Raw genomic sequence first — 17,000 nt, 5'->3', positions numbered from 1 at the left:
AGGATAAGGGATAAGCCATTTAGGACCGAGATGAGGAGAATTCTCTACCACAGAAAGTTGTTGAGGCCAGTTCATTAGATATATTCAAAAGTGAGCTAGATATGGCCCTTATGGCTAAAGGGATCAAGGGGTATGGAGAGAAAGCAGGAATGGGGTACTGAAGTTGCATGATCAGCCATGATCATATTGAATGGTGGTGCAGGCTCGATGGGCCGAATGGCCTACTCTTGCACCTATTTTCTATGTTTCTATGTTTCTATGACAGGTACATTGTTGCTGCACTATATAGAATGGAATCTGAAATAAAATCAAAAAATGCTGGAAATCTCAGCAGGTCAGAAAGCATCTGTGAAGAGAAAAACAGTTAACATTTCAGGTCGACGACCCTTCGTCAGATCTTAATAGAATGAGGGATGTTTGAGAGTAAGTAATAAAGTTGTTGGTTGCAAAAAACCTCAGCTATTCCAGTATATTCCCACCGTGACATCAACGGGGGTACGTCCGAACAGTTGTAAACTAGGGCGAGGCCCGGATATACCAGGTTATGACCTAGCAGTGAACCTTCCGGAATGATCTTGTGATGGTGGAAACTTCACCAGCCCGTTACAAGACTATTAGCATGAGTGGGGCAGGACAAGGGCAGTAACACCCTGCACTTGGAATTCCTGCATCTGAGCCTTCAGAAGGATCTGATATATGGTCAGCAGAGGCACCATTGGTCACCAGGCATATTTGCTGGCCCACTAATGGAAATTAGGTCCAAGCTATAATTGTGGCCTGGAACTTGAAAGAATTTTGCAGGATTTGAACCTGAACGTCTGGTTCATGAGCCTTAGTGCTACACCAGGCAGTGCCATTATACAATGGTTCATCCAGGAGCCATGCCAGGACAGCTTAATTAATGCTAAAACCACCATTCCTCTACCCAATGTGACCATTTCATTTGCTACAAGTTCTATGTTCACAGCTTTTCAGTGAAAATGCTTTGTGCTGTGCTCTGAGATAGAGTTTAATTTCACCACCAAGAGAGAAAACTACAGTAAAGGAATAGGTGCACACGTAATCTGCTTTCCTGACTACCAAGAGAAATAACATACAGGATTGTTTTTGAACTCATCTGAAGGGTGTCAGGTACAGAAGTGGTTCACATGTGGAGCCAGCCAGTGTCTATACTGGTGTTAGCTCAGTATTTGCAAAACTTGGAACAAACAAAACCCACCAAAAGGTTTTTAACTACTTAAAATTTCAGTTTCAAAAAAGTAAAGTTCACCAGCTAGAATATGGTAGAAATGTTCCAACAAGATAAATTTGCTTTATCAGAACATAAGAAATAGGAGCAGGAGTAGGCCATTTGGCCCTTGGAGCCTGCTCCGCCATTCAATAAGATCATGGCTGAACTGATCTTGGCCTCAACTCCACTTCCCTGCCTGCTCCCCATAAACCTTGACTCCATTATCATTCAAAAATCTGTCTATCTCCATATATACAATGACCCAGCCTCCACAACTCTCTGGGGTAGAAAATTCCAAAGATTCACAACACTCTGAGAGAAGAAATTCCTCCTCATTTCTGTTTTAAATGGGTGACGCCTTATTCTGAAACTATGCCCCCTAGTTCTAGATTCCCTCAGAAGGAGAAACATCCTCTCCACATCTACCTTGTCAAGCCCCCTCAGAATCTTATACGTTTCAATAAGAGCACCTCTCATTCTTCTAAACTCCAATGAGTATAGGCTAAACCTGCTCAACCTTTCTTCATAAGTCAAGTATGCAAGTATATCGCTCCTTAAATAAGGAGACCAAAACTGTACACAGTAATCCAGGTATCGTCTAATCAACGCCCTGTACAGTTATAGCAGGACTTCCCTGCTATATACTCCATCCCCCTTGAAATAAAGGCCAACATTCCATTTGTCTTCATAATTACTTGCTCTACCTGCATGCTATTATTTTGTGTTTCATGTACAAGGACCCCAGATCCCTCTGTACCTCAGCATTTTGTAATCTCTCCCTATTTAAATAATAATTTGCTTTTTAAATTTTTCCAACCAAATTGGATAACTTCATATTTTCCCACGTTATACTCCATCTGCCAAATTTTTGTCCACTCACTTAGCCGATATATATCCCTTTGCAGATTCTTTGTGTCCTCCTCACAACTTGCTTTCCCACCTATTTCTGTATCATCAGCAAATTTGGCTACATTATACTCAGTCCTAATATGTCCTGACTATACAGTATACTTTTACTGCAGTTGTACAGGGCCTTGGTGAGGCCCCACCTGGAATATTGTGTTCAGTTTTGGTCTCATAATCTGAGGAAGGACGTTCTTGCTATTGAGGGAGTGCAGCGAAGGTTCACCAGACTGATTCCTGGGGTGGCAGGACTGACATATGAGGAGAGACTGGATCGACTGGGCCTGTATTCACTGGAGTTTAGAAGAATGAGAGGGGATCTCATAAAAACATAAAAAATTCTGACGGGACTGGAATGTTTAGATGCAGGAAGAATGTTCCCGATGTTGGGCAAGTCCAGAACCAGGGGACATAGACTTAGGATAAGGGGTAAGCCATTTAGGACTGAGATGAGGAGAAACTTTTTCACTCAGAGAGTTGTTAACCTATGGAATTCCCTGCCACAGAGAGGTGTTGATGCCAGTTCATTGGATATATTCAAAAGGGAGTTAGATATGGCCCTTACGGCTAAAGGGATCAAGGGGTATGGAGAGAAAGCAGGAACGGGGTACTGAAGGAATGATCAGCCATGATCTTATTGAATGGTGGTGCAGGCTCGAAGGGCCGAATGGTCTACTCCTGCACCTATTTTCTATGTTTCTATGTAAATGCACACGAGGCCCATACTTGAGAAAAGATCACTCTGTGACCAGTTACCTTTATTACCAAAGCCTCAAGAGACAGATGGTGGGTGGAGCTTCCCCTTTTATACCAGAAAGTCCAGTTTAGGAGTGTCTCCCACAAGTTCGCCCCCTGTGATCAGTGTTCTCAAGGTATACAACTTAGGTCAGTTTATACATGGGTTACATGGACAGTTGAATACATGACATCACCTCCCCCCTAAAGTCTTATTGGGATCACAGGTTTAGTCTCTCTGGTGGTTTACGTTCCCTTGTAGAGCGCCTGAGTTGGGGCTCCAGTTATTGGACGCTGGCCTGAGTGTCTGCTGTTTGCAGTGCCTCAGGCCTGTCCGGACTGCACACAGTGACTGGGCTCTCCTTCACTTGGTTCCGGTGTTCGGTCACCTGTGGTGTAGTAAACTCTACGTCATGTTCTTCCTCTGCTTCTTCTTTGGGATTGCTGAACCTCATTTTAGTTTGATCCATGTGTTTGCGGCAGATTTGTCCATTAGTAAGTTTAACTACCAAAACCTTATTCCCCTCTTTGGCAATCACAGTGCCTGCAAGCCATTTGGGCCCTGCAGCGTTATTAAGGACAAAAACAGGATCATTGACACCAATACATCGCGCCCTCGCATTCCTGTCATGGTAGTCACATTGTGACTGATGCCTGCTCTCAACAATTTCTTTCATAGTAGGGTGTATAAGGGATAACCTGGTTTTGAGCGTCCTTTTCATTAGCAGCTCTGCGGGTGGAACCCCTGTGAGCGAGTGTGGTCGGGATCTATTGGCCAACAGGAGGCATGATAAGCGGCTTTGTAGGGAACCCCCTTGGATTCTGAGCACCCGCTGTTTGATTATCTGCACTGCTCATTCCGCCTGGCCGTATGAGGCCGGCTTGAACGGTGCCATTCTGACATGGTTGATTCCATTGCCTGCCATGAAGTCCTGGAATTCAGTGCTTGTGAAGCACGGGCCATTGGCGCTGACCAAGACATCTGGTAGACCATGGGCGGCGAACATTGCCCGTAGACTTTCTACCGTGGCAGAGCAGGTGCTTGAATTTAAAATGGCACACTCAATCCATTTGGAGTAGGCGTCTACTACAACCAAAAACATTATTCCCATGAAAGGACCTGCGTAGTCCACATGGATGCGTGAACATGGCTTGGCGGGCCAGGACCAGGGGCTAAGGGGGGCTTCCCTGGGTGCGTTGCCCAGCTGAGCACACGTGTTGCACCTGCGAACACAAAGTTCCAGGTCTGCATCTATCTCTGGCCACCAAACGTGTGACTTGGCAATTGCCTTCATCCTGACAATGCCCGGGTGCTCATTGTGAAGTTCTCTGATAAACACCTCTCTGCCCTTCTGCATATTGCATATACACAGGCTACTCGGTTTCCCCACAGTAGGCAATCGGCCTGAATCGAGAGTTCATCCTTGCGCATATGAAATGGTTTAAACTCCTCAGGGCATGCCCTGTATGTGCTGCCCAGCCCCCATTCAGGACACATTTCTTAACTAAAGACTATAGCGGGTCTTTATTTGTCCAGACTTTAATCTGATGGGCTGTCACAGATGAGCCTTCGCTTTCGAAAGCTTCAACAGCCATGACCATCTCAGTATCATGCTCAGCTGCCTCCTCAGTGGTGGCTAGTGGTAGCCTGCTGAGTGCATCGGCACAGCTTTCAGTGCCCGGTCTGTGCCGAATTGTGTAGTCATAGCCAGCTAACGTAAGTGCCCACCTCTGTATGCGGGCCGATGCATTCGCATTTATGGCCTTGTTGTCGGCCAAAAGGGACATTAGGGGTTTGTGACCTGTCTCCAGCTCAAATTTCCTCCCAAACAGATACTGGTGTATTTTTTTTATTGCATATACACAGGCTAGCGCTTCCTTTTCTACCATCCCGTAGCCCCTTTCTGCCGGGACAGATTTCTGGAGGCATAAGCTACCGGCTGTAACTGACCATTGGCAGTCACATGCTGCAACACACACCCGACCCCATAGGACGACGCATCACACGTTAAAACTAGTTTCTTACACGGGTCATATAACTATAAGTTTGTTGGAGCATAACAAATTGCATGCTCTATCAAAAGTCCTTTCCTGGCTGTCCCCCCAGAGCCAATCGCGATCTTTCCGTAGGAGCACATGTAGCGGCTCTAACAGCGTGCTCAATTTGGGAAGAAAGTTGCCAAAATAATTTAGGAGCCCCAGGAACGAACGCAGCTTCGTCGTGTTATGGGGTCTGGGTGCTCTCTGAATCGCTTTTGTTTTGGACGCAGTAGGTCTGATCCCGTCTGCTGCTACCCTCCTCCCCAGGAATTCTACCTCTGGAGCTAAGAAGACGCACTTCGCCTTTTTCAGTCGCAGCCCTAACCGGTCCAGTCTGTGTAGCACCTCCTCCAGGTTGTGGAGATGTTCTTCAGTATCGCGACCCGTGTTGAGGATGTCGTCTTGAAAAACCATCGTCCTTGGAATCGACTTGAGGCTTTCCATATTTCGCTGAAAGATCGCGGCGGCCGAACGAATCCCGAACGGGCATCTGTTATACTCAAACAACCCCTTGTGTGTCATGATGGTGGTCAGCTTCTTTGACTCACTTGCCAGCTCCTGGGTCATGTAAGCTGAGGTCAGGTCCAATTTTGAGAAAAGTTTGCCACTGGATAGCGTCACAAAAAGGTCCTCCGCTCTCGGTAGCGAGTACTGGTCTTGGAGTGACACCCGATTAATGGTGGCCTTGTAATCGCCACATATCCTGACCGACCCATCCGCCTTGAGCACTGGCACGATCGGGCTTGCCCAGTCACTGAATTCGACTGGCGAGATGATGCCTTCCCTCAGCAGGCGGTCCAAATCGCATTCTATCTTTCCCCGCATCGCGTACGGCACCGCTCTGGCCTTGTGGTGTACTGGCCTGGCGTCCGGGTTTATGTGAATCACTCCCTTGGTCCCCATGAAAGTGCCGATGCCGGGTTGAAATAATGAGTCAAATTTGTCCAGGACCAGTGAGCATGATATTCGCTCCACAGAAGAAATTGCATTGACATCGCCCCATTTCCAGTTCATGTCAGCCAGCCAACTCCTCCCCAGCAGTGCGGGACCATCCCCCGGGACAATCCAGAGGGCAACTTGTTCTCCGAATCTTTGTGGGTCATGACTACCGTGGCGGTGCCTAGCACCGGAATGATCTCCTTTGTATATGTCCGTAGCAATGCGTCAATCGGCAATAATTTTGGCCCCCACAACCTTTCGAACTGTTTGATACTCATCAGGGACTGGCTGGCCCCCGTGTCCAGCTCCATTAATACTGAGATGCCATTGAGGAGCACTTCCATTATTATCTGTGGTGTCCTGATATATGAACTGTATATCTGCTCCACATGAACTCGCTGAACTTCAGCTGCCAGCGATTTCCCCCAGTATTCATTTGGCCTCAGAGGGCTTACATCGGGCCCATCCTCCTCGTATATCAACCTGGCTGCAGGCTTCCTGCACATACACGCCACGTGATCGCTGACTTTGTAGTTTCTGCAGGTATATTGCTGATACCTGCAAGCTCTGGCTGTGTGTTTGCCTCCACGCCTCCACACCTCCAGCATGAGCTAGAGGCCACATTGTTGGAAACAAAAGGTCCATTACCAGTCAATCGTCTCTGACTGTCTCTGTAATTGTCCTTAACTGCACCATTAACAGGTGTTGATGGCCCCATTACTGGCCGCATTGTCTATTGCGATGGCATGAATTGCCATTCAGCTAGCCATTGTCTCTGTTGAATTCCCCCTTTGGGTTCGATTGCATGCTGGGACATGTCCGATTGCCCTTGTCTGCCTAAAGAACTGTGTGCCACATTAACAATGTTGACTCCCTGGTCATTTGCCGCATTTGAGCCAAGATTTTTGCCATAAATCATTCTGGTCTCTTCCTCCCCTGAGATAATTGTCTGGGCTATCATAGTTGCCGCTTCCAAGGTCAAGTCTTTGGTCTCAATCAGTTTCCTGAAAACCCCAGCGTGCCCGATGCCCTCAATAAAAAAGTCTCGCAGCATCTCCGCTCTGCATGCATCTGGGAACTTACATAGGCTCGCCAGTCGCCGGAGGTCTGCCACGAAGTCTGGAACGCTTTGCCCTTCTAGCCGCCGGTGCGTGTAAAACCGGTGTCTCGCCATGTGCATGCTGCTCGCCGGTTTAAGGTGTTCCCCGATCAATTTACTGAGCTCTTCGAACATCTTGTCCGCTGGCTTCTCTGGCACTAGAAGGTCCTTCATCAGGGAGTACGTTCTGGATCCACAAACCGTCAGGAGATGAGCCCTGCGTTTGTCGGTCAAATCCTGTCCCAACCATTCCTTAGTGACAAAACTTTGCTGCAGTCTCTCAATAAAGTCATCCCAATCATCACCAACACAGTACCTCTCTTCTGTGCTCGCCAGGTTTAAATCCCAGTTTCTCGTCGCCAATAATATGTGCTTACTATACAGTATAAATGCACACAAGGCCCATACTTGAGAAAAGATCACTCTGTGACTAGTTACCTTTATTACCAAAGCCTCAAGAGACAGACGGTGGGTGGAGCTTCCCCTTTTACACCGGAAAGTCCAGGTTAGGAGTGTCTCCCACAAGTTTGCCTCCTGTGGTCAGTGTTCTCAAGGTATACAACTTAGGTCAGCTTATACATGGGTTACAATGACAGTTGAATACATGACAAGTCCCTTCATCCAAGTCATTAATATAGATTGTAAATCGTTGAGGCCCCAGCACTGATTCCTGTGGCACCCCACTCGTTACAGTTTGCCAACCTGAAAATGACCTATTTATCCCAACATCTCTGTTTTCCGTTATTTAGCCAATCCTCTATCCTTGCTAATATATTACCCCCAATCTATCAGATCATACCCATTTATTTCTATTTGTGCCGTCAACTCATCTATCTTGTTACGAATGCTGTGTGCATTCAGATAAAAGAGCTTTTACATTTGTCTTTTTACTATTTTTCCCTACTCTGAACCCACTTTCTGATGCACTCTCATGTTTATACACTCTGTCCCTTCCTGTCACACTCTGGTTATCATTACCCCTATCACTACTGTGCACTATTGCCTTCTCCTTTCTTTTTGACTTTTTACATTTCCGCTCACCTGATCCCTCCCCCCACTATTTAGTTTAAAGCCCTAGCTACAGTCCGAGTTATTCGATTCGCCAGGACACTAGTTACTGCCTGGTTCAAGTGAAGCCCATCCCGATGAAACAACTTCCTCCTATCCCAGTACTGGTGCCAGTGCCTCGTGAATCGAAACCCATTTCTCCCACACCAATCTTTGAGCCATGCATTCATCTCTCTGATTTTATTTACCCTATGAAAATTTACTTGTGGCTCAGGTAGTAATCCAGAGATTATTACCTTTGTGGTTCTGCTTTTTAATTTAACCCTTAGCTGCTTATACACCCTCAGCAGAACCTCTTTCCTTGTTCTACCCATGTCATTAGTACCTACGTGGACCACGACAACTGTATGTTGCCCCTCCCAGTCAAAGTTCCTCTCCAGCCCTGAGGAAATGTCCCTAACCCTGGCACCGGGCAGGCAACACAGCCTTTGGGACTCATGCTCTCGGCTGCAGAGAACAGTATCTATCCCCCTAACTATATTGTCCCCTACTACTACTATATTTCTTTTTACTCCCCCAACTTGAATGGCCCCCTGTACCATGGTTCTGTGGTCAGTTTGCTCATCGTCCCTGCAGTCCCTGCCCTCGTCCACACAGGGAGTAAGAACCTCGAACCTGTTGGACAAGAGCAAGAGCTGAGGCTCCTCCATCACTACATCCTGGGTCCCCATACCTGCCTCACTCGTAGTCACACCCTCCTGTCCCTGACCACGGAACAAATTTGAATTATTTAACCTAATGGGTGTGACTCTCTGCTGGAACACAGTGTCCAAGCAACTCTCCCCCTCCCTGATGTGTCGCAGTGTCTGAAGCTCGGACTTCAGCTCATCAACCCCAAGCCGATGATGCTCGAGCCGCCAACACTTACTGCAGTCTTGGTTGTCCCACCAGCTCCCTGCCATCTCTTAAATATTTTATTTTAATAAGTTTTCAAGATAGGAAATATCAATTATCTGTGTATAGTTTTTAATCCCGGCTCTTAACTTAAAGCAATGCCAAAGTTTAGAAACAAAGAGAGAGAAATACTGACCAACCGATCACTTACGTGCTTTCCTGTGACATCACACTTTGATTTCTTTTTACTTCTCAGGTTTGTGCATGTTGCTCCGGGTCCGCTCTTTGTACTCCTCGCTGGTCTGCTGGTCTCCCGCTCTTTGTACTGCTCGCTGGTCTGCTGGTCTCCCGCTCTTTGTACTGCTCGCTGGTCTGCTGGTCTCCCGCTCTTTGTACTGCTCGCTGGTCTGCTGGTCTCCCGCTCTTTGTACTGCTCGCTGGTCTGCTGGTCTCCCGCTCTTTGTACTGCTCGCTGGTCTGCTGGTCTCCCGCTCTTTGTACTGCTCGCTGGTCTGCTGGTCTCCCGCTCTTTGTACTCCTCGCTGGTCTGCTGGTCTCCCGCTCTTTGTACTGCTCGCTGGTCTGCTGGTCTCCCGCTCTTTGTACTCCTCGCTGGTCTGCTGGTCTCCCGCTCTTTGTACTGCTCGCTGGTCTGCTGGTCTCCCGCTCTTTGTACTGCTCGCTGGTCTGCTGGTCTCCCGCTCTTTGTACTGCTCGCTGGTCTGCTGGTCTCCCGCTCTTTGTACTGCTCGCTGGTCTGCTGGTCTCCCGCTCTTTGTACTGCTCGCTGGTCTGCTGGTCTCCCGCTCTTTGTACTGCTCGCTGGTCTGCTGGTCTCCCGCTCTTTGTACTCCTCGCTGGTCTGCTGGTCTCCCGCTCTTTGTACTGCTCGCTGGTCTGCTGGTCTCCCGCTCTTTGTACTCCCTGCTGGTCTCCCGCTCTTTGTACTGCTCGCTGGTCTGCTGGTCTCCCGCTCTTTGTACTCCCTGCTGGTCTCCCGCTCTTTGTACTGCTCGCTGGTCTGCTGGTCTCCCGCTCTTTGTACTGCTCGCTGGTCTGCTGGTCTCCCGCTCTTTGTACTGCTCGCTGGTCTGCTGGTCTCCCGCTCTTTGTACTGCTCGCTGGTCTGCTGGTCTCCCGCTCTTTGTACTCCTCGCTTGTCTGCTGGTCTCCCGCTCTTTGTACTCCCTGCTGGTCTGCTGGTCTCCCGCTCTTTGTACTGCTCGCTGGTCTGCTGGTCTCCCGCTCTTTGTACTGCTCGCTGGTCTGCTGGTCTCCCGCTCTTTGTACTCCTCGCTTGTCTGCTGGTCTCCCGCTCTTTGTACTCCCTGCTGGTCTCCCGCTCTTTGTACTGCTCGCTGGTCTGCTGGTCTCCCGCTCTTTGTACTCCTCGCTGGTCTGCTGGTCTCCCGCTCTTTGTACTCCCTGCTGGTCTGCTGGTCTCCCGCTCTTTGTACTCCTCGCTTGTCTGCTGGTCTCCCGCTCTTTGTACTCCCTGCTGGTCTGCTGGTCTCCCGCTCTTTGTACTCCCTGCTGGTCTGCTGGTCTCCCGCTCTTTGTACTCCTCGCTGGTCTGCTGGTCTCCCGCTCTTTGTACTGCTTGCTGGTCTGCTGGTCTCCCGTTCTTTGTACTCCTCGCTGGTCTGCTGGTCTCCCGCTCTTTGTACTCCTCGCTTGTCTGCTGGTCTCCCGCTCTTTGTACTCCCTGCTGGTCTGCTGGTCTCCCGCTCTTTGTACTCCCTGCTGGTCTGCTGGTCTCCCGCTCTTTGTATTCCTCGCTGGTCTGCTGGTCTCCCGCTCTTTGTACTCCTCGCTGGTCTGCTGGTCTCCCGCTCTTTGTACTGCTTGCTGGTCTGCTGGTCTCCCGTTCTTTGTACTCCTCGCTGGTCTGCTGGTCTCCCGCTCTTTGTACTCCTCGCTGGTCTGCTGGTCTCCCGCTCTTTGTGCTCCTCGCTGGTCTGCTGGTCTCCCGCTCTTTGTACTCCTCGCTGGTCTGCTGGTCTCTCGCTCTTTGTACTCCTCGCTGGTCTGCTGGTCTCCCGCTCTTTGTACTCCTCGCTGGTCTGCTGGTCTCCCGCTCTTTGTACTCCCTGCTGGTCTCCCGCTCTTTGTACTCCTCGCTGGTCTGCTGGTCTCCCGCTCTTTCTACTGCTCGCTGGTCTGCTGGTCACCCGCTCTTTGTACTCCTCGCTGGTCTGCTGGTCTCCCGCTCTTTGTACTCCCTGCTGGTCTCCCGCTCTTTGTACTGCTCGCTGGTCTGCTGGTCTCCCGCTCTTTGTACTGCTCGCTGGTCTGCTGGTCTCCCGCTCTTTGTACTCCCTGCTGGTCTCCCGCTCTTTGTACTCCTCGCTGGTCTGCTGGTCTCCCGCTCTTTGTACTGCTCGCTGGTCTGCTGGTCACCCGCTCTTTGTACTCCTCGCTGGTCTGCTGGTCTCCCGCTCTTTGTACTGCCCGTTGGTCTGCTGGTCTCCCGCTCTTTGTACTGCTCGCTGGTCTGCTGGTCACCCGCTCTTTGTACTGCCCGTTGGTCTGCTGGTCTCCCGCTCTTTGTACTGCCCGCTGGTCTGCTGGTCTCCCACTCTTTGTACTGCTCGCTGGTCTCCCGCTCGTTGTACTCTCTGCTGGTCGACCGCTCTTTGAATCTCCCACCTCACATTGTGCAGTAATCTTGTCCACAAGTTAGCTTAAAGCTCATACATGTGGACTGGGTACCATGCCTTGGGACATTCTATCAGGTTAAAGGTGCTATATAAATGAAAGCTGTTGTTGTTGTTGCAATGGGTTAGCACACTGCCCTTTCACCTATGAGCTAAGGGTTTAATCTGGCCCAGACTGATTGATGAAAATGTTCTCTTCTTGTTGCCAATAAAAGAGTTTACAGAGTCTCAATCAAGTTTATATTGGGCACAGGCTCAAAGCCCAAAATTGCCCTATTTCAGTGTCACACAAGGACATTGTAATAAAGAATGGAAGTATCATAGTGGTGCAGTAGAGGGTGCTATTCTGAAGATGGAGGAAGGCACATTTTTGGAGCAGAGTTGAGCATTACTCTGCAGTTAGCTATACTATATCCGACCTGGGAGTGCTTGCTACTGACACTGGGTGAAAAATGTTCCCAGCACTTTCATTCCTCACTTTAATTTGCTGAAAACTTATCAATAATACCATAAATCAGGAAACTGATTCAGATTTACCTTTCAGTTGTTACTCTAATTCTTTCATTGTCACTTGAATGAAGATTTTCATTCTTCTCATGAAAGTACTTCTCAACACATAGTTCTTCAAAGTCATGAAGCTTTTTCAAATCCTCCTTACTCAGATACAATTCTATTCAAAACAAAATGGTGATTTTTTCATTTATTTACTACATTGATTAAATATTCAACATCAAACAAGTCATTCTTCTTTTATTGAATTTATTATTTCCTTTCTCTCATGGTCTTCCGCTGCCATGCATCTTATGTATTACTGGTTATCAGGCAGGTACCTGCTCCCAGACCTTTAACCATGTAGCTCTACAGACAGCTCTACAGACACACGCCCCACCTGATGCTCCGTTCCATTGAAGTCATTGGATCTGCTGCTGCCAGTTTTCCGCTCGTGCCCAAAATACTTATGGCAGTAGCTTTAATATTGACCTCTTCACCCACATAACATGAGCTATTAACCTACACAGAAAGTGAAGTCTCTCGCTTTTATGATAGAACATAAATATATTGATGGCCTTAAATGACTTCAAAAATGCCGATTCTTCTGTCTCTTTGAATTAAACTTTCATTGTGCTGCTTTACATATACTCTGCTTTGTTCCAGTGTCCAAAAAATGAACCACTCTCTAACTGGGGAAAAGTAGATTCCAGTTGTATCCAGGACAGATTTCTTCACAAACCCATCATAACTGAAAATTCATTCATGGAGCACCCTTCAGTGTCCAGTAGAGGGCACCAAACTAACATCATTGGTGCTGCGACTGTTTAGTAGCAATTTTGTTTTACATATTTTGTATGTCAATCAATTTGGTTACAGTAAAGGGCCCAAAAAATCTGTAGTATACTCCCGATGTAACTCCCGTGGGGTTTTTCAAGAACAGTTGGAAACTAAACTGGGTTCCGGCCTTGCACTGAAAAAAACAGGATGGCCTTGTGAGGTAGAACCACGGACCACCGCTTATAGACCTATGTCACGACTCCCCATATCCCAGGCCTTCAAAGGAACTCAGCGTATGGTCAGTAGAAGTGCACTTGGTCAGACTAGGCATAAATTCAAGCCCACGGGCAAATGCATGGACCACCTAGGGGTCCAAACCGGGATCATGGTCTGGGCTCTCAAAACAAAAGGGGCACTTAGGTAAAAAAAAATTAAATTAGATCCCCAAGAGTTCGGGCCAAGAAGTCAGCTTTTAGTATTTCTAGCCAAGGCCCAGATATTGTCTTCCCTCCCCAGGCCAGCCTCTCTCTGAGGATGGTCCTGCTCTTTCCCTGGCACCTCACCACAGTGCCTCACCTCAGATAATGGAGGTAATCTTCAGTTTGGGCATGGTGGCTGTAGATCAGCCGGCCATTATGCAACCCGCCCGATTTTCCATTCCAACATGTGACGGATCGCAGGCAAGTACCAATGAGCCAGCATTCCATGCTGCAGCTTGTTAGGGCTCCAATATACTGGGGCTAAAATTCCGGCCTTGCCATTCGTACGGACCCAGTGAGGCCCTGCAAAAGCCATTTTTTGGCGCGCAATGCGCATGCGCCGGAAACTGGTTTTTCCAATCTGTCAAGTTTTGCCTTGACAGGTTGAACGCATCACCACAGCCAGAACATTTGCGCGGGCAATATTGGTCTATTTGCCCAACTTTTGCCCAGCAAATGTCTTTAAAACTCTCGTGCCTGGTAAAAGCAGGCGCATAGCCTACTTTTACCAGCGTAAGCATTTTAAAACATATAAAAATAAAATTGAAATACACATTTTTATGTTAAAAACCCTGTCCACCAAGGTAAGTTTATTTTAAATCCTATTAAAACACAAAAAAAATCCCCCAAATATTTTTTTTCTAAAACATTTAATTAACTTTAATTTCAATTAATTTTAAATATGTGAGGTGTCTTTTTTATTTTTTTGTGTTGTGTTTAATGTGTTTTGGAGTTTTTTCTCATTGATAGCAATAAGAACTCGGAGCTACAGAGTTCTCATTGTTATCAATGAGAATACTGTGCCGTGATTGGTTGTCCAGTCACACGTGACTCTAGCTTCTACGTGCGAACCTCAAGGATGGTGGCATGCTCCGAAATACGCGAAGCGAAGGCCTCCCATCAGAATCTCAGGCGCCTCTGGGACCGCCAGATACTTTCGTAAAAAATTCTCGGGAGGGAAGCCTCCGACCCGAATTTCAGGCCCACTGTGTCATGGTGCTAATTTACACCACTGATCCTTCTTACTGGTTGAGCTCATTTACAAATCACAATGCTAGCTTCAAACCAGAACACTGGCAGCTTTTAAGCTCCATAATAACTCCTGCAATTGTTCACGCTATACTGTATGTAAAACATTAGAAAGACTCCAACTACTGATATATGGATAGAAACCTTGATTTGTACTGATGTACCAATGCAAAGAACAGCACTTAAAACTAAAAAAATATTGCCACCGTGCTCTTTACAACATACTGTAGAAACAGAAACGGCTCATGAAATGACTGTGTAGAACAAAATTATCGTTACATAATGAAGAACAGGATCATGTCTATAACGATATCACCAGCAACACTCACATCATTCATTATTGTAATATTGCTGTTAGAACAAGAATTTAATGACTTACTTAAACCAACGTCTTCTTCCTCTTGATCCACTTCATTCTTTGCTCGATGTTGATAAATTCGACTCATGAGCAAAGCTACATGACTGAAGATAATAATTGGTGGCGGCAGCCAAGGCTTTTCATGATAGGTCATAATGTAACGATAGCGATTGTATTTCCAAAGTCTGTTGGACATGGATTTCATCTCATAATACACATTGCTATAAAGGAAAAAATAACCGTAACTGTTAATAGAGCTGGGCCATCTGCTTCAGACCTCTGTATAGGTATGCAACATCCGTATGTGATTGGCAGTGGGTATCAAAGAGCGGGCACCTTAAATTGTATGTATTGGGGTGTTCTAGGCCAGTAGTTGCCATCTACAACATGTTCTGATGAAAGGTCATTGACCTGAAACGTTAACAGCAAAAGGTTTGTCAGAGGAGCGATGGGGCCAATTAGAGGCCAAAACGGAAAACAATTGATGGAGGCAGAAGGCATGGCTGAGGAAGTAAATGGGTACTTTGCACCGGTTTTTACCAAGGAAGAGGGCTTTGCCAAAGTTATGGTAAATGAGGATAGGATACTGGATGAGATAAAAAGAAAGAATGGGTACTAGACAGGCTGGCAGTAATTAAAGTGGATAAGTCACCCGGTCCGGATGGGATGCATCCTAGGTTTCTGAGCGAAATAAGGGTAGAAATTGCAGAGATGCTGGCCACAGTCTTCCAATTCTCCTTAGGTACATGGGTGGTGCCAAAGAACTGGGGGAATGCAAATGTTACACCATTGTTCAATAAAAGGGAGAAGGATAAACCTGGCAATTACAGGCCAGTCAGTTTAATGTCGCTGATGGGGAAGCTTTTAGATGGTGGGGACTGGGCGACAGTATACAAGCTTCTCGGCAGAAACTAGCCGCAGTTTGTTGATTTGCCTTCTCTGGGTTTTGAAGAATGCAGATGACATGGTTCTGCAGAAGTGGTTTCGGATCTTTCCATCCTGCAACTGAACCGTTTGTTGGACTTGATGTATCTCTGTACTTTGGTTCTGTCTTCACGAAGGAAGACACAAATAACCTTCCGGAAATAGTAGGGGACCGAGGGACTAGCGAGAAGGAGGAACTGAAGAAAATCCTTATTAGTCAGGAAATTGATGGGATTAAAGGCCGATAAATCCCTGGAGCCTGATAGTCTGCATCCCAGAGTACTTAAGGAAGTGGTCCTAGAAATAGTGGATGCATTGGTGATCATTTTCCAAGTCTATCGACTCTGGATCAGTTCCTATGGACTAGAGGATAGCTAATGTAACCCCACTTTTTTAAAAAGGAGGGAGAGAGAAAATGGGGAATTATAGTCCGGTTAGCCTGACATCAGTAGTGGGGAAAATGTTGGAATCAATTATTAAAGATGAAATAGCAGCGCATTTGGAAAGCAGTGACAGGATCAGTCCAAGTCAGCATGGATTTATGAAAGGGAAATCATGCTTGATAAATCTTCTAGAATTTTTTGAGGATGTAACTAGTAGAGTGGACAAAGGAGAACCAGTGAATGTGGTGTATTTGGACTTTCAAAAGGCTTTTGACAAGGTCCCACACAAGAGATTAGTGTGCAAAATTAAAGCACATTGTATTGGGGGTAATGCATTGACGTGGATAGAAAACTGGTTGACAGACAGGAAGCAGAGAGTAGGGATAAATGGGTCCTTCTCAGAATGGCAGGCAGTGACTAATGGGGTGCCGCAGGGCTCAGTGCTGGGACCCCAGCTATTTACAATATACATCAATGATTTAGATGAAGGAATTGAGTGTAATATCTCCAAGTTTGCAGACGACACTAAGCTGGGTGGTGGTGTGAGCTGTGAGGAGGATGTTAAGAGACTGCAGGGTGACTTGGACAAGATAGGTGAGTGGACAAATGTATGGCAGATGCAGTATAATGTGGATAAATGTGAGGTTATCCACTTTTGTGGCAAAAACATGAAGGCAGAATATTATCTGAATAGTGGCAGATTAGGAAAAGGGGAGGTGCAATGAGACCTGGGTGTCATGGTGCATCAGTCATTGAAAGTTGGCATACAGGTACAGCAGGCGGGAAAGAAGGCAAATGGCATGTTGGCCTTCATAACTAGGGGATTTGAGTATAGGGGCAGGGAGGTCTTACTGCAGTTGTACAGGGCCTTGGTGAGGCCACACCTGGAATATTGTGTTCAGTTTTGGTCTCCTAATCTGAGGAAGGATGTTCCTGCTATTGAGCGAGTACAGCGAGGGTTCACCAGAATGATTCCCGGGATGGCTGGACTGACATATGAGGAGAGTCTGGATCGACTGGGCCTGTATTCACTGGAGTTTAGAAGAATGAGA

The 17,000-nt window shown here is 47.1% G+C and overlaps 1 protein-coding gene across 1 annotated transcript in view; it reads right to left on the bottom strand.

The window, feature by feature from the left end:
- Positions 1-17,000, bottom strand: part of trpm6 (transient receptor potential cation channel, subfamily M, member 6) — a 238,131-nt gene that overhangs the window by 73,066 nt on the left and 148,065 nt on the right. The window contains exons 25-26 of the mRNA XM_070867525.1: positions 14,663-14,862; positions 12,044-12,176 (exon numbers count right to left, since the gene is read on the bottom strand). Coding sequence (XP_070723626.1) covers positions 12,044-12,176; positions 14,663-14,862 — 333 coding nt within the window. The remainder of the gene's footprint in view (positions 1-12,043; positions 12,177-14,662; positions 14,863-17,000) is intronic.

Source organism: Pristiophorus japonicus, chromosome 1, assembly GCF_044704955.1.
Source record: "Pristiophorus japonicus isolate sPriJap1 chromosome 1, sPriJap1.hap1, whole genome shotgun sequence".
NCBI lineage: Eukaryota > Metazoa > Chordata > Chondrichthyes > Pristiophoridae > Pristiophorus > Pristiophorus japonicus.
Note: the sequence above shows the minus strand (reverse complement) of the source record. Positions and strands in the feature narration are given on the sequence as shown.